At 46.6% G+C, this 22,236-nt stretch overlaps 1 protein-coding gene across 2 annotated transcripts in view; it reads right to left on the reverse strand.

Moving 5' to 3' along the window:
* The window catches only part of LOC147419638 (PX domain-containing protein EREL1-like), a 67,322-nt gene extending 46,768 nt beyond the window's left edge, over positions 1–20,554 (reverse strand). The window contains exons 1-2 of one of the 2 annotated variants that reach the window (XM_086505457.1): positions 20,286–20,554; positions 19,957–20,094 (exon numbers count right to left, since the gene is read on the reverse strand). In XM_086505457.1, the coding sequence (XP_086361583.1) occupies positions 19,957–20,094; positions 20,286–20,375 (228 nt within the window). In that variant the 5' untranslated portion in view covers positions 20,376–20,554. The remainder of the gene's footprint in view (positions 1–19,956; positions 20,095–20,285) is intronic. The other variant, XM_086505458.1, reaches the window with a different exon arrangement.
* Positions 20,555–22,236: the final 1,682 nt, after the last annotated feature.

Consider the following 22,236-nt stretch of genomic DNA (forward strand, 5'->3'; position numbering starts at 1 on the left):
GGATTATCAAGAGAAGATTCTAGATGAGTTGGCCAACCTGTTGCTCCAGCCCAAGGAGACATTTGCAGAGCTCATGACCAGAACAAAGTCCCTGGTCGCCAAGCTGCCTCAGCAACCAGGGGAATTCATGGTGAAGAAGTGGGTAGAGAAGGCTCTGCCTAAGACTTCTCAACAAAAGCTCAGAGAAAGCCTCCGTCCTGAAGCCAATCTGGAAGACTTTGTTGCTACTACTACTAGAATAGAGGGAGCAAGAATGCAGTTCACTGACTCTCCTCAATTAGATACTGCCCTTGTACTCGTGGACAGTCCATCAGACCCCTTGACTTCTTTACGAAGGGAACTGGAAGCCCTTAAGTTACAACGGGCCCTTCAAGAAGAGAGATCCTTCTCTCTCAGACAGGAGAAGCCTCCACATCAAGAGGCTTATGATCAACTTAAAAGAGAGTTAGAAGAGCTCGGGTCTCAGCAGGAGACTAAGGCTATGGTATGGTGTAGTTCATGCCGCTCTCCAGGACACCCTCCACAGGTCCCCTTCGCTCTTATTGCCACTTCTGCGAAAAATCGGGTCATGAAGATAAGGATTGCTACTATATAAAGGGATTGCACAAAATACAACAAAGTCTTGGTCCTACTCTCCAACAGGGATTAGCACCAGCATCCAACATGGTTTCCCACTACGGCCATCCCAACTACATGCCACCTTTGCTCAGTACCCCTGCTGTCCAAGGTATGTCAAGTACTTTCCCGACTCAAAGTTTTTATAATGCTAATGCCACCTCAACCCCTCAAAGCTTCTACACTTCAGCCTCCAACTTCATGCAGCAACCACCTCGTCCCCCGTTTCGTCCTTCCAATCGGCCCATACTCTGCTACAGATGCGGAGAATATGGGCATTATCAGAGCAAGTGTCCTTTACCTGAGGGGTCCCCTCCTTGTCGTCATTGCCTTGATTCGAAGGATCACTACAGTAAGGATTGTCCAACGCAAAGGGCATCCACGTCTTCAGGCACGACTCAGAACCAGCAAGATTTCACCTTCCCGAAGATAAACTTGATTATTGTGAACATCGTGCCTCAATCATCACCTGCTACTCATGTGGTTAAGCCACTGCAAGTGGAGGAGCCTGCTGGTGTTCTTACTCGGGCACAAAGAGCAGCTCTTGGTCTCAGTCTGCCCACAGGCCCACCTCGCCAGTCCCCACTTCCTTAATCTAGTCTACCTGACCCAAAGGACGAGTCCTTCAAAATTGCTCAGAGCAAACCAACTTCCCTGTTATCTGACCTTGATGGAGCCTTCTTGGAAGCAGTGGCTGACTTGGAACAGATTAAGGTCCCAAAGGGAGCCCAGTTCGAAGGCGCCAAGCCCACAGCAGAAGCCATCTTGAAAAATACTTTTCAACAGGTGTCACTATACGGCATGCTAAGGCTCGACGCAACACTCAGAAGTGACACCCTGTCAGTCATTCAGTCTCTGTACCCGGGGCAGGGCCTAGTGGCGGGCACCTCCCTATACAGCCCTCAGAGTCTTATTTGATTTCCTATCCAACTGCTCCCCTCACTGATTATAAAAGTCCTCGTCTCACTGTATCTATTCTTGAGCACCAGCTATCCGGCGTCATCGTTGATGGTGGATCTGGAATCAATTTGATGCCCGAATTCACTATGATGGCCTTAGGTCTACAGCCTACCCGACCTGCTCCTTTCACTGTTACATTGGCCGATCAGAGAACAATCTACCCAGTGGGCATAGTCGACAAGGTGCCTCTGAAGGTACAAGATTTCACTTTTAACTTGGATTTTGTGGTAGTTAATCTTCCCTAGGTAGAGGGAGGTTATCCCTTGCTGATTGGTAGGCCATGGTTGCGACATACGAAAGCACTTCACGACTGGGGAAACGACGCCATGTGGATACATACTCCTGGCTCTCCAATGCAACAAATTCGTCTCGAAGGAGGTATGGATCCGGTCGTTCAACATAGCTCTTTGTCAGTAGAGTCCAACCTTGACTTGGAGCAGCCGGTCCCTCCTGATGGGTCCGATGAAGACTTACTGCAGTGGTTAGAAGCTACCTCTTCGATGCCATGCTATGTAGTCTCTCTTCAACCTTTGCCAACAGATTCACCCTCTCCCCCTGATCCTACACCTAAAGCTACACCTGAAGCCAATAATCCCAGTCAGCCAAGTGCGCCAGAACCAAGTGGACCGGTCTCTGGTGACCATCCTTCAGAGGGTCCCTTGGTGGAAACCGTCGGGCTGGGTGAGCCTATAACCCACCATAGAAGGGGGAAAAAGTCTCCCTTGCAAGAGTTGGCCAACACCCCAGCTCCTTCCTTAGCCTCTACTCCATCTGACTCTCCACCCATGACGGAGCACTTTTGAGGTATCTGAGGATTTACCATTCGCAGAGCTTCCATCAGGATGGTTGCAGGAAGAGTATGCTGATTTCAACATTGATAAGACGCCAGCTCATAATGTCCAAAAGCTCACAGAGGTGGCACGGTCTTCTCTCCCTGATGCAGCCCCGCCCACGGCACCGCCGGACCCAGTCAGAGAGGTCAACCTAGGCGGCCCTGACAACCATCAGCCCATCTTGTTAGCCGCTTGGTTATGGGATCACCCAGCTCTACTCGACCTGGTAATCTCTTTCATGCGCTCTTTCAAGGATGTGTTTGCCTAGTCTTACCACGATTTGGAAGGAATCCAAGCAGAGCTAGGAGTCCACACAATTCCTCTGGTTGAGGGGGATAAGCCGGTCAGAGGACGGGCTTACAAACTGAATCCCAAGTATGCAGAAGCAATCAAAATCGAGTTGGAAAAAATGCAAGAAGCAGGTATTATTGTACCACTAGAGCACTCAGAATGGTTGTCCCCTATGGTTATTGCCCCAAAGAAGTAGTCCAACAAAATTTGAGTTTGCGTCGACTACCGGGCTCTGAATAAGGTCACAATCCCGGATGGATTTCCGACCCCTTTCACTGAGAGAGTCCTCGAAGATATCGCTGGCCATGTATTGTATAGTTTTATGGACGGGTTCAACGGCTACAATCAGTTAGGAAAACATCTTGACGACCAAGTCAAAACAGCTTTTGTGACTCCTTGGGGTATTTTCATCTGCACTAGAATGTCTTTTGGGCTTAAAAATGCACCGCCTTCTTTCAATCGCATAGTATATCTCATCTTTTGTCCTCTGCTTACTGATCACCTTCGCATATTCATGGACGACTTTTCCACCTTCTCGGGTGCTCAATGTTCGACCCCAGTAGAAAATCTAAAGGAGAATCTTGCTCAACTCTCTGCAATCTTCCTCAGGTGCAGAGAGGCACGTTTGAAGCTCAATCCGAACAAGTGTCATTTTTTGGTCACCAAGGGCACACTGTTGGGCCATGTGGTGTCTGTTGCTAATTAGACTATTTCTTATTTTTAATGATTAATTTCTTTTTATGAAATTAGGATATTTTAATGTGTACACTAAGAACTGTTAAAAGATTGTAGCTACAGGAAATGCCATCAGGAACGGACAACTCTGATGTGTCATTTGATGGGTGACGGTAAACATCGCGAAGGAGTTTCCGTAAGTTCGGTGGAAAGGGCCAGGTTACGGGTGCCCCTGATGCGTCACAAGATGGGTGACGGGTGCCTCAGAAAGGGGGCATTCCGTAGGCTAAGGAGGAAATCCGAACTGAGTAAGAAAATACGCGTAAGAACGCAAGCACAAGAATAAAGATGGGTTCAATGAAGCTTTTTACGAAAAGCAGGAACAATCGCGGGAAGGCAGACGCTTTCCCGCAAGGAATCTATGTTTGCATTGCATTCGTGCATGTGGTTGCATCCAGGGACGCCTGGGAATTGTTGTGAAATGCATTGGTTTTAACTTGAAAGGTTTTATTGAGTTTTTGGGCAGGTTCATACCAATTTTAAAATATGCCGGCCGCCCACTTAATAAGTGGGCAGCCACTTAGAAGATAAAGCAACAAAACCAGCCAACGAATTCTCTCTCCCTATTTCGGGTAGAACAGCGCCAAAAAGCACCACATGCCCTCACTCACGGGAGGTACCAGCATCAGCAAGAGAAGACTCTACCGCAAGAGATCGCGAGACTACGAAGCACGGAAGTCGCTTTTCCCGCGCAAGAGCGACAGGTATCTATTGTGGATTCGCCATACGAATTGTTGTCACGTGTTTGTATGGTTTGTTTTGCAGGAATCTCCCGTCTTACGGGAAGGCCCTTCACGGGAAGTACAGCTTAACGCCTAAGTCCCTTACGGGAAAGTACGGCTTCGCGCCTAAGTCCCTTACGGGAAGGAACGGCCTTGTGCCCAAGCCTTTTACGGGAAAGCACGACCTTCGGGTCTAAGACTACAGAACGGAGGGGTTTCCTCGGGTTCTCGTGCTTGTATAAGAATTCTCCCTGAATAAAAGAATACTCTTAACGGGGGGGGGGGGCAGTCCATCTTCTGGTCCCCAATACTGTGTTGATCTTCTCCCTTCTCTCATGTTTTCAAAGAATTATAATTTTCAGATTTTCTAAGTGCTCGTGTACGCTCCCGTTTTGTGACAGTGTCTGCTCAAGGTTTAGCACCTGACCCAGAGAAGATAGTGGCCATCTTGAAGTTACCTCCTCCCATAAATCCCAAAGGTGTTCAGAGCTTTGTGGGCCACACCGGCTATCATCGCAGGTTTATACGTATGTATGCACAGGTGGCTCAACCATTGACCCGGCTCACCAGTGCTGTTGTTCCCTTCCAGTGGTCAACACCCGAGGCCGAAGCATTTGCATACCTCAAAAAACGCCTCACTGAAGCGCCTATTCTAGTTGCCACGGATTGGACCCTACCTTCTCATGTGCATACAGATGCCAGTCTGTTGGCTATGGGTGCTGTGCTGACTCAACCTAGCAAAGAGTTCAACTTGGATCGCCCTGTACATTATGCAAGTCGCCTACTCACCAAAGCAGAGCGCAACTATAGCACCACAAAGAGGGAAGGTTTGGCTATAGTGTATGCTCTACAAAAATTTCGTCACTATTAGCTAGGGGTCCACTTCACAATTATTACTGATCACCATGCCTTGCGCTATCTGCTTAATAAGCCGCAGGTCGCAGGTCGAGTATGGCGATGGCTCCTCCTATTCCAAGAGTTTGATTTTGAAGTGGTACTCCGTCCTGGTAAGCATCATGTAATGGCTGACCACCTCTCTCGCATTCACACAGGTGAAGAAGCTACCGGGATTGCGGATGACATTCCAGATAGCAGTCTTTTTTAAATCGATACAACACCTGAATGGTACGACGAGGTCTTACATTTTCTATCTACTGGGCTGTACCCAGAGAAGGCATCTCCACTGCAGAAGAGGAGATTGTTGTTGAAGTCCAGGCCTTTCACTCTGATTAGGGGCCAGCTCTACAAATCGGGACCAGATGGTGTTCTAAAGCGTTGTGTCTCGCCTCATGAGGTGGAGCATATTCTGGAGGATGCCCACAATGGTCCCACTGGTGGCCATTACCCTGGTCACATCACCGCCCAGAAGATTCTACAGAGTGGTCTATGGTGGCCCTACGTTTTTAAGGATGCAATAGCATATTCTAAGGTTTGTGATGTGTGCCAGCGCTGTGGGCCGAAGCCAAGTAAGCAATCCAACCGTCATCTGCAGGTCTCGATGGCGTGGCTACCTTTTGAGAGATGGGGCTTGGACTTTGTGGGTCCAATATATCCCCCGGCTCAACCAAGTAATCACAAATATTTGCTAGTGGCTACAGACTATGCAACAAAGTGGGCAGAGGTAGTGGCGACAGTAGATTGCACTGGCAATACGGAAGCCAAATTTTTATATGAAAATATTTTATGCAGATTTGGATGTCCCTTAGAGATCACCAGTGATAGGGGCAGTCATTTTGTCAATGACATGATCTCAACTTTGCTGGCCAATTACAAGATTTTTCATCGCAAGTCGTGCTCTTAATACCCTAGAGCCAATGGGCAGGCCGAGAGCACCGACAAGGTTCTGATCGCCCTCCTACGGAAAGCATGTCATCTCCATCCAGCATCGTGGGCTCAGGCTATGCACGGCACACTTTGGGCATACCGCACATCTTTCAAAGCAACAACAAATCACCGCCTTTTCAACTCGCTTTCGGTTTGGAAGCCATAGCTCCATTTGAGTTCAACTCCGGATCCCCTAGGGTGGGCAGTCTGCGTGCAAGTTGGGGTATGGAATCTGCTTCTATATCCCGTCTCACCTTATTGGATGAAAGCCGCCGTTTAGCTTCACATGCTCTGCAAGCGGAGCAACTTCGTCGCAAAGCGTGGCATGATCGCCACCTCAGAAAGCCAAAAATAACGCAAGGCACACTAGTGCTACTCTATCAGGCAAAATATTTGAAAAAAGCAAAGAAGCTGGTTCCAGCTTGGCAAGGGCCCTTCCGAGTAGAGGAGATTTTGCCACAGGGGGCTGTCCAGTTAGTCACTTTGGAAGGCGTTCCTTTGCCACTGGTAAATGGCTCCCCGATCAAATGCTATTACTCCTCTGAGTAAAGTGTGCAACTATTCCGCCATCTGTAGGTTCTAGGTCCCATCTCTCTCCTCCCCACTATCTTTCCATCAGAATGGGTGTTCTGTTACTGTCTCAGTTTCTGCTATGTCTGTAAGTTTCCGCCTTTCCTCTAAGATATCTTTTCTCCACTAAGTCTGGGTAATTGGGTATTGTCGTGAACTTCTGCAGTCCAATCACTCCTCCTCTAATCGTTTCTATCCTCAGTGTTAATTGCTGTTAAGTACTAAGATCTTTCCAGTTCGGGAGTCTCCAAAAGTCGTGGTTTTGTTCAATTTGAACAAGTGTAATTGCCTAGATGGCGATTAAAACAGGGATCACATGTAATCAAGGACTTGGACTTGATGAGGCTCACAGTACAAAAATCTCTATGTGAAGAATAGGGCGGAGTATGTCAAAAATCTTTTGGTCCCATTAGCAAGCAGTGCAGCTAGTATTCTAGCTAGGCAGGGGCCATTAGAGTTCTGGACTTTTGACTCCAAAACTTGCTTGGTTGCTTGAGAACCTACACTTTTCTTCTCCTTGCATCTGACCACTGCATCCTTCTCTTCTCGGTTATCTGCCCAGCCTTTACCCTCCCCCTGGACCCTATCCCTCTACCCAACCTCTCGCCCTAATCTCCCTCACCCCCTCGACTCTAACTTACCCTAACCCCCTCCCCTTAAATTCTCGCCCCTACCCTCCCCTTATTCCCCTCGCCCCTACCCTCCCTCCATCCCCTCTCGCCCCTACCCTCTACCACTCGCCCCTATCCTCTAACCACCCCTCGCGCCCCTACCCTACCCACGCTCGCCCATATCCACCCTCACCCCTCGCCCCTGTCCACCCCCACCCCCTCCCCCTCGCCCCTACCCACCCTCACCCCTCGCCCCTACCCTCCTTACTCCACTCGCCCCTACCTACTCCCTCTCTACCCTCGTCCCTACCCTCCCTCTTCCCTCGCCCCTATCCAATCTCTACCCTCGCCCCTACCCTCCTCCTTGCACCCCTCGCCCCTACCCAACCCAACCCCCGCCTTACTTCCCTCGCCCTTACCCTACCCAAATCCCTCATCCTCACTAATCCCCAAACTCCTCTTCCTGCATCGCCCATCATCAGCCTGCATCCATCATCGCTTTGTTGAAAGCATTGTCAACCTGCATCGTCAGCTTTTTGATCACTTTTTCCATCACTTCTTGAAAGTACAGGCTATCGCTTTGGCTATCGCTTTTTGAAAGTACAGGCTACTCGCTTCTTGCTTAAACAAGCTTTTCCAAGTAATAAGCTTTTCAAGGTACAGCTTTTGGGAAATAGTATACTCCAACTACAGCACTATAGCGCTACATCTCTCATCTCTGAATCTGGGCGTTCCAGAGTTCACCCTGCACACTGCAAATTGATCAAGCCAGGGAGAGCTAGCTTTACGATGGCTGGTACGAGCAAACAAGTAAGGAAGAAGAAAGCTCCCTCTCCAGAGAGGCCAACTGAGACATCCCAAAGTTTTGCAGAGGAAGAGGATGTGGATACCTCCAGCCATGGCCTCACCGATGTTTCTTCTACTGATCACAGTGATGAAAATTACAAGGCGTCTGACTCAAGCTCTGCTTCCGACTCAGAGTCTTCTAGCAAAGAGGAAGAGGAAGAGGATGAAGAAGAAGAAGCTGTAAAGAACCAAAAGAAGAGGAAAGCCATCATGCAGGTATTGAGTCATCAAATTCCTCGGCCTCCTTCTTCCAAGACCCAAACCAAGTTCACACTGAACTTCCATCTGCAGCAGCCTCATTCGTCCCTTCGAGAAGTCTTATCAAAAGACCAGCTACACAAGCTAGGTCTGTCAGCATTAGCAGACACCGATCTGCCTTCTGATATTCCCATGGATATGGTGCATGCACTCCTCAAGTTTTTTCCCAAAGTCCGAGGACACCCACTGACTGCTACACGAATTGGTAACGCTTTGGGGATGACAACCTTTCCCGCAGTAAAACCGGCTACGCGAACCTATTCACAACTTTCGAAAGATGCGACAATCGAGGCATGCAAAGAGCTACTTAGTACGAGTCATGCTGACTATGCAAGGAATAAAAAGCTCTGGGCCATTTTCAAGTATTACTTTTTGGTCAGAGATCCTAAAGTCAGCCAGGGCAAGGGCAAGGGCAAGGGCAAGGCCAAGGCCAAATGTGACGTGCCTACTATATTCTCGCACTGCGAAGGCCTATACTGCCTTATCCACACCATCCCGTGTGGCTTTCATCAAATTTTATTTACCTCTTTACAATCGCGGGCAAAAACATTCAGAGCTCAGGTGCAATCTGTGCAATCTAGCTTTCAATGCTTCGCAGCTCCGATGTTGGCCTCGGTCATTAATATACCTGTTAGTCCTATGGATGTGGATGCGGCGATGCGGCGTAAAAGCTCTAAAGGAAAAGGGAAAGATATTGAACAGACAATGAATCTATCTGAAAAGCCAAAGAAAAAGAGAGCAAAGGTAGTGAAGGACACAGTAGAATCTTTAGTATCCCTGCCAGTTTCGGAAAGCCAACAGCTTCGAGTGAAGCAACCAGTTCGACGTTCCTCGCATACGGTCGCCACTGATTCGATGGTGAGTTCAGGTGGTGCAGATCACGCTATGCATGTCACAGCTGTGGCTTCTACAGTGTGTGTTCCTCTCTCTACTGCTGCTATTTTTACCCCTACCACAATGACTAGCGCCCACGTCCTACCGGCAGTTGCTTCTTCTCCTATGCCTAGTCCTGCGGCAACCACTCCCACCATCTCTACTTCGACAGAGAGGCATGCGCCTAGTCCACCACGAGCAGTGCCACTTGTCACACCAATCCCACCAACTGTACCACTTGCCAGCTCTCCACCCTGACACTGTTACAGGACCTTCCACAGGGTCGGACTCTACATCATTTTTTCGGCTATCTGAGGATATATTGCAAGAGTCTAGGCAAGCCATTGCCACCATTGAGCGGGGAGCAGAGCGTTTAGTAGCCACACACCAGCGGCATGCAGCTACTTACGCAGCTATGGAGGGAGCTCTGAAGGTTGCTGAGAGCTCCATCGCTGATAGGGATGCCAATATTTTCGCACTCCAACAGGCCCTGAAGTTAAAGTCTCAAGTGATTAGTGACCTTCAGAATCAACTACAAGGATTTAGAGAATTGTTGTTACATCAAAATAGGGCAACGCAGCCTACAATGATGGGTATGGGCTATGGGTGGACTGGAGCAGGTACACCAGTGCAGCATGCAGCAACGGGTCCTTCTCAGCAGTTTATGGGACTTTACTCACAGACTCCAGTTCCCGTTCAGTACTACAATCAACAACAACAACAGTATCCCCCTCCTCAGGAGTTTCAGTCTTCACCATTGCCTATGATGCAAAATATGACTTGTTGTGATGGAGTTGCTGGAGCACATCGCCATGGCTGTGTTACTCGACGTCCTCGGTACACTAAAGTGAAGGAGTACGAGCGGAAGTGCGACGCGAGAGAGAGTCCGAGAAGAAGAGCACGACGATATGGTGAACTCGCTCTACTGTAATGTGTCGAGCATAGTGAGTTCTTATTAGGTTTTTACAAAAGAATATGTGTACATACCTGGCGGCCCGCCCACTTACCTTGGCGACCACATTGGGCTTTATACCCCAACAACCTCCCTCCAATGTGGTACTTTAAGTGTGAGAGAAGCTACTATACAAGCTAATATACAAGAGATGTAGAGAAGTGATGTACTACCCTACACCTAACTGCTTGCGAAAATGCGCAAAGCTCTCTGAGGGAAGTCCTTTTGTAAGTAGATCAGCAGGATTTTCTGTGGTGTGAACTTTGACAAGCTGAAGTTGCTTATCCTCAAGCATTTCCCTGATGAAATGATACTTCACATCCACATGCTTTGTCTTTGAGTGATAAACTGGATTGCGAGCCAATTGTATAGCACTTTGACTATCACAATATAACACAGACATCTCTTCTTTGATTCCCAAATCTGTTACTAGTCGATTAAGCCCAATTGATTCTTTGCATGCCTCTGATGCTGCAACATATTCAGCCTCTGTAGTAGACTGAGTAACACAATCTTGTAATCTAGAACGCCATGATACTGCTCCACCAGCCAATGTAAAGACATACCCTGACGTATTAGCTGACTGGACGTTTATGAGCCGTTGGTGGCTCTTTATGGTGGTACATATGAGTAGTCGTTTTGGGCCAGTTCGATTATCTTGTACGTAGTCGTCTAGAGGGAGGCTATGCACAGAGCACTGCTTCACCATCCCTGCACATCTGAGCCTCGACACCCCCATTTGTACCTGTGAGTCCTGGGTTGGAGCTAAGTGTGCTGCCACGCCAGATTCTGTACATGGTTCTTTGAGATAGTCGAGTCCACATGTTCTAGTCCACTGTTGTGTCTCTGTTGTTCTGGTGTTATCCATTGTTTTTGTGTTTCATTCTGTTTGAGTGAGTTTCCATCTGTTGAGTGAGATTGTCACGCACATTGCATTGAGGGGCACCCACACTGTAGAGAGCACGACACATTATCCGCGCTACAGACAAGCTATCAAGTTTGATACGTTTTCAAGCTACAAGGACACCCATCAAGCCCTTGCATTCATACAACAATTTGACATCATCTTTTTGAAAGGACATTTCTCAGAAGTCTCCAAGGTACAAAGGGCCGCGTCTTATCTGAAAGGTAGCACCTAGACATGGTGGCCTACCCTACTGTTGCGCACGTAAGCACCTACAAAGTGACTGAAATTCAAAAGAGTCTTCACTTTAACATGGCTTACGGAGGAGTATGACGAGGATGTCATCACAGATTATCTAAGAATGACAAAAGAAGACACCTTGGCTACCTCCCAGCGAAAGGTGGATTATGGCACTCTCTTAACACCTTGTTCCTCAACTCTTGTGCCACACAACATGGTTTTTCTCAGCACATAACCTTCCTTAAGAGTATAGCCTAAAACTGTCTCCCCATTTTGTAACTAATCAAAGATGTCTCCAAAGTCTAGATCTCTAGCGTACTGATCCATCATGTCTTCAAAATTCTAATGATGGATCGCCGAGATGGCCGATACATGTGGCTTCCTAGACAATGCGTCTACCACTGCATTTTGCTTTCCCATCATGTGGACAATCCAAAAGTGGAATTGCGACAGAATGTTCGCCCACCTCACTTGTCTATATGAAAGTTGTTTCTAGGACAAAAAGTATCTAAGACTTTGATGGTCTGAAAACACTAAGAAATCTACTTTTAGTAGAAAATGCCACCACTGGGTTAGAGCATGTATCATCGCTACTCGTAGATTTGAGCTACTCGCTCTGGTCTGAACCTTCTACTTCTATAGGCTACAACATGGCCTTCCTACATTGAAATTGCTCCCAGACTGCCACCACATGGACCAGTCGTCAACTTCTCCTTGAGAGCCTTGAATTTTGCAATCTCAGATGGTCCCCAAACAAAAAGAACTCCCTTATGAGTCAAAAGGTGTAACATAGAAGCAATCTCCGCGACCTTTTGAATGAACAACCGATAATAAGAGCACAAGCCTAGAAAGTCGCGAACCTCATGTACATTCTTCAAGTCTGGCCAATCTCGAATGGTTTCTATCTTGGCCGGGTCCATCTGTACACGTGCTGAGACAATGTGCCCCAAAAAGTGTATCTCGGATAGGAAAATTCGTTGTTTTTTCTGTTCACCACCAATCTATGCTTCAAAAACCTGCAAGAGATGGTGTCGATGCTCTGCCTCATTCTTGGAGAATACAATAATGTCGTCAATAAACGTGCCCACAAATCACCTGTACTCTCTAAAAATCCTGTCCATCATCTTGTTGAACATTGTAGGAGCAATTCTGAGACCAAAAGGCATCCACCAAATACTCGCATAATCCAAAAGATGTCCTAAAAGCGGTCTTGTATACATCTCCAGGAGCTATCTTGATGTCATGGTAACTTCAGGTCAATTCGACTGAAACACGTCAAACCCTGCAACCTGTCAAGTATGCCGTCAATCCTGGGTATCGTTGAGAGCTTTGTAGTCAATGCACATTCTCCAAGGTTCGTCCTTCTCTAACACTAGAAGCACCAGAGAACAGTAAGGTGATGTACTAGGCTGTATAAGACATAGTTACCCGGAACGCGGAACGGGAACGACGACGGGTCTCCTTGCGGAATGGGAAAACGGGATCGACGCACAACGAGAGGCTTAAAAAACACCCAAATAATGTTATTTTTAGCGTTATGTGTTTGAATACAAGTAGTACTAGAGTCCTTTGAGTCTAATACCCACAAAAAACACGATTCAAAGACCATTCAACCTTATTATGACTTGATTGGGATGTGCGGTGCCGCGGCCATGGATGATGGTACATACACAACATTGAACAAACACAATTCCCATACACAATAACACATGTAATTACAAATTAGAGCTCTCAAATAATTGCAAGAGTAGAAGTCAGAGATAACACTTTTCACTTAATTTTGGCTAACAAGGCCCGCCAAGGCACTATAAAAAAACCAAAGGTGACATATACCATAATGAGACTACAAGCAATGACCGCAATACCAAAACACTAAAGGTGACAAATACCATAAAGATGCTACAAAGAGGACAAGCAGCCATACAAAAAGTTAAGGAGAATGGAAGTCCTAAAGACGCAACTCTAGAGTCTCAAGACTCAAAACTCAAGATCCACTAGTCTGAGAAGCCTCCCAATTCGTAGTAGCCGGCTGTACATCATGCACATCCTCCCATTCCTCATCATCGAGCTCTAGGCCTGGCTCGACCTCAGCCATGGATGAAGTACCTGGTGTCGGTGGCTCTGCATCTCCACCTGCCTGAGGAGCCTCTTGCTCCATCTCCCATTGTGTAAAAGGATCTGTCTGTTTACTTGCACTCTTGCAAAGCATTTTCAAATTTGCGCTGACAAAGACAAGATCTGTCACGTGACACATCTAACCCTATGTGTACGTGGACAAGCTACTTCAAGACATGGGTTCAATTCAGTCAATCAAGTCTAGAAGAGGAAGTGATCTGGCACTTTTGTGAGTCTGTTCGCAGACCGTGCATGTCCAAACACTTAGATTAGATGCATATCCTCTGGTTGCACACAGCATGATCATCAGCATTTCCATCAAGAGCATTTTTACAGTAAATAGACCTATTTTTTCTATTTTTGACATTTTTCACTTATTATTTTCAAGTGACTTTTGTTGGGAACTAGGTAGGGCAATTTTGCTAAGTTTGTATATATAGAAACCTAGCCCTAGCACTTTCTGGCAGAAGAGGCAAATAGAACTCCGCATTCAACAGGCAACTTCTCAGCAGGACCCCCATCAACAACCCTAGCGTTTTTGCACCAGTTGCAAGGCCTAGCGTTTTCACCTCCAGATCAGCCTTGGCGTTTTTGCATTCCAAAGCACCTGGCGACAACAGGACAAGGCAGTACCTAGCGTTTGCAACAAGGACCCAGATCAGCCCTAGCGTTTTTGGAGCAGCATAATAGCCAACGTTTTGTAATTCCATCGCGACCAGACCTCAAGAAGCATCAGCGTTTTCAGTTTTCAGCAGTTAGACACCGCAGAAGAAGTCCCGAACCTCGCAGATCTCACCTTCCCACAGCAGATCCTCACCGCAAGGTCAGGTCCCGCAAAGTTTGCAGATTCAGCCCGGAAAACGCAAATTTCAGCATCTGCGTTTTCAACGCGTCGTCATTGCATCGTTGCCATCAACATCGTCACCGACATAGAGTCAAAACTCAGCAGATAAAGATTTGCAGATTTCAGCCCTTAGCATTTTCAGATTTCAGCCCGTCTCGTCATCATCCTCATCGTCGTTGACATCGTCGGCAAGTCCAAGCATTGTAGAGATTTGTGCAATTATAAGTAGACCGCTCTCGCCATAGAGAGTGGGGCCTTCGAAGGAGGGTTTGACAACATTCTGGTGTCGTATTCTCTTCTCTCTCTCTCTCTCAGTCTCAGCACCTTCATTCACAGTGTTTATTCACTTTGTTTGTGATCACTTGCACTCTCTCACTAAAGGAATGGAAGGCTCTCCCTTCCGTAAGTAAAAGGAACCCTTGAGCGCAGTTCGGAGCACTCATCTTGAGCAAAGTTCAACGTTCACTTCCGTTGCACCTGACATTGGTATCAGAGCTTTGGCAGTGTTTTGTATCACTCAAGGAAAGAACCACATAATTTCTTTTGCTTGTTGCGATCGCACGTAATCCAAGACCTCTTGGGCGTGTCGATTCCTAATCGTGTTTTTGAAGAGTGACAAGAAACCCAAGAAAGAAGGGCTTGTCCAACCTCCCCTTGTGCCTCTTTTCACTCATTGAGAGCGGACCGTGCACTTAGCGGCCGGCCAATCGACGTGAAGAGGGAAAAAGCAAGCTTGGTGTGAGCGCAAGGCCGCCAAGGGGTGCGCCCGTGGAAAAGAGAAGAGCTGGGTGAAGAGAAGATCCTTCTCTAACACAGATTGCAAGCTAAAGAAGAACCTCAAGAACTCAAGAACCTCAAGGACCCAAGATCCACAAGAACCCAAGTTCCTCGTGAACTTAAGACTTAAACCCACGACTTCAGTGGATGGTCATCACCCAAAGCGGAATGGATACTTCGCATGAAGGTGATGAGCATGGAGTTGGCGAAGAAGAATTTTCCCCACCAGGAGGTTTTTCTGACCCTCCCCCTTCCCGATCTACGCCAAGGATTGCACTAACTCGTATGGAGGAGTTGGAGCAGATGTTTATGGACAGCAAGTTAGAACGCGAAGCAAGAACAACAGAAAGAAAAGCAAAAATTGATCGTAAGTACGAAGAAAGAGTGGCAACCATAGAGCGTAAGTATGAGCAAGCACGGTTGGAAGCCAAGGAAAGATTTGATCGTGAGAACAAAGCAAGAGAAGCAGCATTTGATCGCGAGAACAAAGCAAGGAAAGAGAAGAGTGACCACACATGAAAGAGTTGTTGCGACTCTTTTCTATTGTGCAAGCGCAGTTCGAACAAAATCATGAGCAGCAGACTCTCTCAGTCTCTTCTTCTCCAAAGCATGACAAACATGAAGATTTGCATGATGATTTGAATGATAATGATAAGCATGATGATTTGCATGATCAAGCTGCGATTATTCACAAGCATGATGATTTGCATGATAATGGATCTGATTATTCACGAGCATGATGATTTGCATGATGATCAAGATGTGATTTCTCACAAGCATGATGATTTGCATGAAGATGATGTGATTGTCACAAGAATGATGGGTTAGTTAATACTTTCTATAGTGAAGCTAGCCTCCTTGCAGAGACGATCAATCACGAAGCACCGATCTTGGCTCTCGAGTCAAGGTCTAAAGAACCCCCTCAGGAAGAACCGATCTTGGCTCTCAAGTCGAGGTCCAAAGAACCCCCACAGGAACTATTATGTGTTCGAATGATTAGTCAGCACGCATTGTTCGAGTGTTTCATTCGTGATGCTTTCTTGTATTTTAGTCACCGTCCTTATGTGATCCCTTGTCACATGCATGACATATTGTTTGATGAGCACGATTCACTCATGAATGAGCACGGATGTATGCGGATGATTCATGAAAAGATGAAATGTTTGCATTCAAAGAATTTACATTCCATGTCTCTTCCTTGGCACGACACAGTCGTAGAAAGAGCACAAGAAGGATTGAGCATCAAGCATCAACATTTCCATTGTGATTTGCTACAGTTGATTGATTTAGATCAAAAACACAAGATTCGATCTCATTGTTTGCGTGTGTGTGGTGAACGGGTTGGCACTCCGTCTATTTGATCATCTACATTGCATGCACAGTCTTTAGAGAAGACAAGAATTTTTGCAGTCACTTCACATGGAATGGGTATGTTCATGTTTTTGTGTTGGAAGTGGTTTCAAGAATTTTCAACCTCGGAGATTCTTGAAGAAGGTAGATACATGACTCTAGACGAAGTGGAAGCATTGAAGATGACTTTGTGTCGCTTTCGACACGGCCCAAAGAAGCAAGCGTTGCAGACCTTTATGAAGTTCAACTATCGCATGACCCACGCATCAGAGTGGGCCGACGAAGAGTCTTTCATAGGATTCCAAACATTGTTTGGCGATCTCCCTCAACGCCATACAGTTCGGTACCAGTACCTCACTTTGAAAAGGAGGGGATGTCACGTGACACATCTAACCCTATGTGTACGTGGACAAGCTACTTCAAGACATGGGTTCAGTTCAGTCAGTCAAGTCTAGAATAGGAAGTGATCTGGCACTTTTGTGAGTCTGTTCGCAGACCGTGCATGTCCAAACACTTAGATTAGATGCATATCCTCTGGCTGCACACAGCATAATCATCAACATTTCCATCAGAACCCATCAGGAGCATTTTTACAGTGAATAGACCTATTTTCCCTATTTTTGACATTTTTTACTTATTATTTGTAAGTGACTTTTGTTGGGAACTGTAACAAATTGTTGACATGTCAAAGCCACTGAAGAACGGAGCCAACCTGCAGATCCCGGTCGAGAAGCCAAAACCCTACGAAGAAGCAGCAGAAGAAGAAGAAGAAGTTTAACAGACTTACAAAGTCATAACGAGTGGCCTATTTTTAAAGAAGAGTTCCCACCAACTTACGGAACCCGTTCGATGGGGCCTAAGTGACATAAAGGCATTAAAAATAAAGCACTCCAAAGACTATGCACGTCAAAATATGATGATGTGGCACTTGTACGGACGTTCCGGAATTTGCGGCGGATTTTTAGGGAAATCCCGAAATTTTAGGAAAGTGATTTTTTGGGGTCAGCTTTTCATATTTGATGCTTTTAGGCTTTGGGCCTTTAAATATGAGCCTTGGGGGCCCTCTCTGACACTCTTCAGCGTGCAGATTGCAGAGGAGGTGCTCCCCGGCTGTTGTACTTTGCGAATCAGCAGTAATATAAAGAAATATCGAAAGGGACGCCAAGGTTTGGGGCCAATACTCTCTGGGGTGGAATTCCGCCACTCCGTGTCGCATGTCGTCTCTCTCTCTCTCAGTTCAGTTGTTATTGAACAGTTGTTACTGAAGTGCTAAAAGTCTGTTCAGTCTGTTCTTTTCTATTGGCACGTGGTACCTGTCTTGTGATAGTGGTATCAGAGCATCAGGCGTGTGCTTTTCTGAAAGCATATCGGTCCCACGAAAGAGGAGACAGAGCAAACCGCTCATGTCTTACAGGGCATAAGCCATTAAGATCACTTGCAAAGAAGGATCCAAGGTTTGTTTCGAGTCACTGTTTTTCTCAGAGACAGGGCCATGCAGATGTTGATAGCTACCAAGCAGCATTGTTAGGTGCAGCGGAATGAATGAACTTTGCTCAAGATGAGTGCTCCGAACTGTACTCAAGGTTCCTTTTACTTACGGAAGGAGAGCCTTCCGTTCTTAATGAGAGTGCAATGGACACAAACAAAGTGAATGGACATTGTGCGTGAAAGTGCATGAGACTGAGCGATAGAGAAGAGAATGCGACACCAGATACGTTGTAAAACCCTCCTCCAAAGGCCCCACTCTCTACGGCGAGAGCAGTCTACTTATGATTGCACAAATCTCTACAATGCTTGGACTTGCCGACGATGTCGACGAAGATGAGGACAACGACGAGACGGGCTGAAAACTGAGAATGCTAAGGGCTGAAATCTGCAAATCTTTATCTTCTGAATTCTGACTCTATGTCAGTGACGATGTCGATGACGACGATGCAACACGACGGGCTGAAAACGCAGATGCTAAAATCTGTGTTTTCCGGGCTGAAACTGTACACCTTGCGGAAACTGACCGTGCGGCGAGGAATTGCTGCGGGAAGGTGAGATCTGCGAGGTTCGGGACTTGATTTGAGGTGTCTAAAGGCTGAAAACTGAAAACGCTGATGCTTCTTGGTGTTCCGTCGCAGTGAATCTGCAAAACGCTGGGGCTTATCTGCAAATCAAAAACGCTAGGGCTGAAAATGGTTCTGTTGTCGCCGGTTGCCCTGCAAATGTAAAACGCTAGGCTTCTTGTTGAGTCTTCTGTCGCCAGGGATCTGCAAAAGCAAAACCACTGGCTGATCTGGTCCAAAAACGCTAGGTGGTTGCTGTGGAGCGAAAACGCTAGGACTTGGGGTTCTGCTGAGAAGTTGCCTATTGAGCGTGTGCTCCTGCTGCCTCTTCTGCCAATTAGTGCTAGTCTAGGTTTGCTTATATACAAACTTACTCAATTTGCCCTACCTACTTTCCAACAAAAGTCACTTAACAAAGATTGTTTGGTAACTTGACTAGTTTGCAACTTTGCCCCCAAAAGTGGGAGCTACTGGTATCTCCTTCTCATCATTTGCATAGTGGTGAGAGCCATCATCCCCTGCATCATCATGAGAGCGTGCATGGCTCTCTTGAGCTTAAGGGATAGAAACTAGAGAAGGAGGCAAAACGGAGGATATCATCTTTATCACTTCTGGGAGGACCTAAAAAGACTTTGTTGAAAACTACTTTTTGGGAAGAAAAACATTGCAAAGAAGGTGGAGAAAGTGTTAAGTTTGAGAATTTCCATGGTACACCGTATAAGCTAAAGGCTCTTACATTCATCCAGTAGTTTGATGCTGAAAGGAAATGTTAGAAAAGCTTCTTTGTTTCAAAAAAGAGTACTTTACAGTGGTGATCTACACTTCCCTTACATGGACAACTCCAAGAACTTGGTTGGAGCTTAAGCAAATCTTTGCCTCCTTATGGCTCACATAGGCTTTTGAAGTAGATGTCTTATAGCTTGGAATCAGTTACAGTTTGAACAGGAAGACACGCCATTCCGATGCTTATTTGCCAATTGCATCGGTCGCTCTGGAGAATCTCCATGCCCTCTTACCTTCAGCACAGTAATTATAATGTAAATCCTTGAATCTTTGTCATTGGTCAAGCTATGCACCCATCAGTTATTGAGGTAACTGCAGAGCCAGCTTTTTTTTCTTGAATCACATTCTCAATGTAAAACCAAATGTATCTGATGGATGACTGCACTCCCACTCATTGTTGGGTAGGAATAAAATACAAAAATGAAGGTAGTTTCTCCTTGCAGGACCCTTTGATGGAGTAGCGTAGCTATCTCTACTCGACATCATAAAGTCAGTGCTTCTCTTTCAAAGAATGACAAAGAAATTCCCTGCTCTCCTTGAATTCGTGTTATACCTTTACTAACTTCAATACACATTCTTACCGATCTCTCCTTCATTGTGCATGTATGCATGCTTCCTAAAAGAGCAACCAGCCTCATGTTGTGGCTCACATTACGCTAAATCTCGCAGATCAGCACCAAGGATGGCAAGTCTTATAACGGTTGATGTCATATATCAGAGCCTATTTCATACAGTGCGGAAAAAACATCTGGCTAGCTAATAAATAGAAGGCAAATATGAAAAAATAGGTATGGGAAATTACCACAGTCGAGTTTGCTGCATGATTGCTCACATCAGGGGGGGTAGTGTTGGAGGCTGGAACCAGAACCCAGGAGTTTATCATGACACAATAACTCCAACCAGAGCGCGGATCATGCGGCCAGATGGTGTTTGCACCAGTCTAGCAAAAGGTGGATAATCAGTAAAGACTCGGTCACTCTCCCTCTCTTTTTCTCTCTTTTTGCAAAGTAACAGGACCTGAGACTCTCTCTCTCTCTCCCTTTTTGCAAAGTAACAGGACCTGAGACTCTCTCTCTCTCTCTCTCTCTCTCTCTCTCTCTCTCTCTCTCTCAGCAGAAAATCTAACTTTACCCATCGAGTTGGAGCAGGGCTGGCGTCCATTCCGAGGGGCAATGGCGAGCACCCGTCATGCCTATGCCCGCGGGGGCCATCTCCGAACATCGTCCAAAACACGCAGCTGATACTCTCTACACAGATAGTCGATCATCAAGAAAGAATTCAAAATTCGATCTACTGTCTCTGTGCATCGCTGTGAAATGACCCGCGTCGCGAGCGCGCGCGCGATAGAGAGAGAGAGAGAGAGCGCTCTAATAAGCTATATAGACTTATGCAATTGTTTTCCAAAGAACAGCAGTCCAGGGGTGCGCGAGAGAGAGAGAAGGGGGGGGGGGGCCTCGTCACTAAATGACACCTCCCCAGGGAGGTGGGATCAATGGCCCATAGTAGGCGTCGCGAGGCGGGTGCAATCCGGGCCATTCGATTGACATTTAAACTAGGTGTGAACTATGCGTGAACTCGGAGATATGTGCACCACACCAAATTTGGTGTGAACTCGGTGTGAACTGGGGAGGGCCTGCACACCACACCAAATTTGGTGTGAACTCAGTGCGAACTCGATGTGAACTAGGTGTGAACTACGTGTAAACCTGTCCGCGACGCCGTGATCTATAAACTTATCCCTCACACACCTTTCAACGAGCGCGCGTTAGCCTAATGGTTAGAGTCGATCCCGTGGGGGAGAGGGTAGTGGGTTCAAGTCCCGGATCCGAGAAAGTAGGAATCTTTTGCATTCCGTAGGCAATCCAACGGTCAGGATCAACCGGTGATCGGAAGCCATTGATCCCACCTCCAAATGGAGGTGTCACTTAGTGACGAGGGGGGGGTTCTTGTCTCGTCTATAAATGACATGGGAGGGCCATCAAGAGATCTACGGCGAGGGCACTTTATCGGCGTGGCAGGGGGGCTTTGGACCATTGGATCAACACGGGGGGGGGGGGGGGGGAAGATTTTTATAGTACTATCGTCACTACCCTTTCAGGAAATCGCGATAGGTGGGTTGGATAGGGAGTGGGAGGTCGGGGGTTCGAGTCGCGACGCGATGCCGGGGAGCCTAAATTTTTTGTCAGCATGTAGATGGAGTCAACAGCGAATTAAATCTCCACCATAAATCCCTCGCCTTTGTCCATGGCATTTTGTTGGGGGGGGGGGGGGGGAACCATTTGGGTGTTTGTACGTCTAGTCTAATCACACTGAGCACACTTTTACTTCTTAGGTATCATAACATAGATTGGGAGATGACACTCTAGAGAGAAGATGGCATGTAAGGGGTCTAATCACACTTTTACTTCTTAGGTGTCATAACATAGATCGTGCGAGAGACCCACACTCCAGAGAGAAGATGGTATGTAAGGGGTTGTATATAGGCCAAGCCTATATAGGAAGGTTGGGTGGAGATGTTATATATGTAGCACGCTTGGGTAGTAATAGCATCGCTACTAACAAGACAATTTTAAAAAGGATTCAACGTTTGATAGCCACTCAATGCCCCTCTCAATAATAGTATTAGCCAACCATAGAGTACCAAGGGTGGATCATAGCACGGTGATGTTAATTAGAGCCTACAACAATATAAACATTAATGAAATTGATAATAATGATGGATTAACATGTTGAATAACAACATGGAGAGAGAGAGAGAGAGAGAGAGAGAGAGAGAGAGCATCAAAAGGGCAGTCCTCCATGTAAAGATGTCTAAGAGAGCACCACAAGCTATTGTGAATAGGTGACACAAGTTTGCTTCCTTAATAAATGTTAAAAGATACAAGGATAGACTAGGTTGCATAAGCATCCTCTTGCCCCCATACAAGCTACAAGTAAGACTCCTCCAACGGGGGCAGTGCCACCTATGGTGGAAAATATACATAGCCAACACTTGCAAGGCATGCAGAGTAACTTCGATTTCCACGGAAAAGTTGTTACCATATACATGTGGTAGTGATGTGTGTGAACACACTAGGACCGC

This window comes from Adiantum capillus-veneris, chromosome 29 (genome assembly GCF_014529385.1).
Source record: "Adiantum capillus-veneris isolate H3 chromosome 29, ASM1452938v2, whole genome shotgun sequence".
Classification (NCBI taxonomy): domain Eukaryota; kingdom Viridiplantae; phylum Streptophyta; class Polypodiopsida; order Polypodiales; family Pteridaceae; genus Adiantum; species Adiantum capillus-veneris.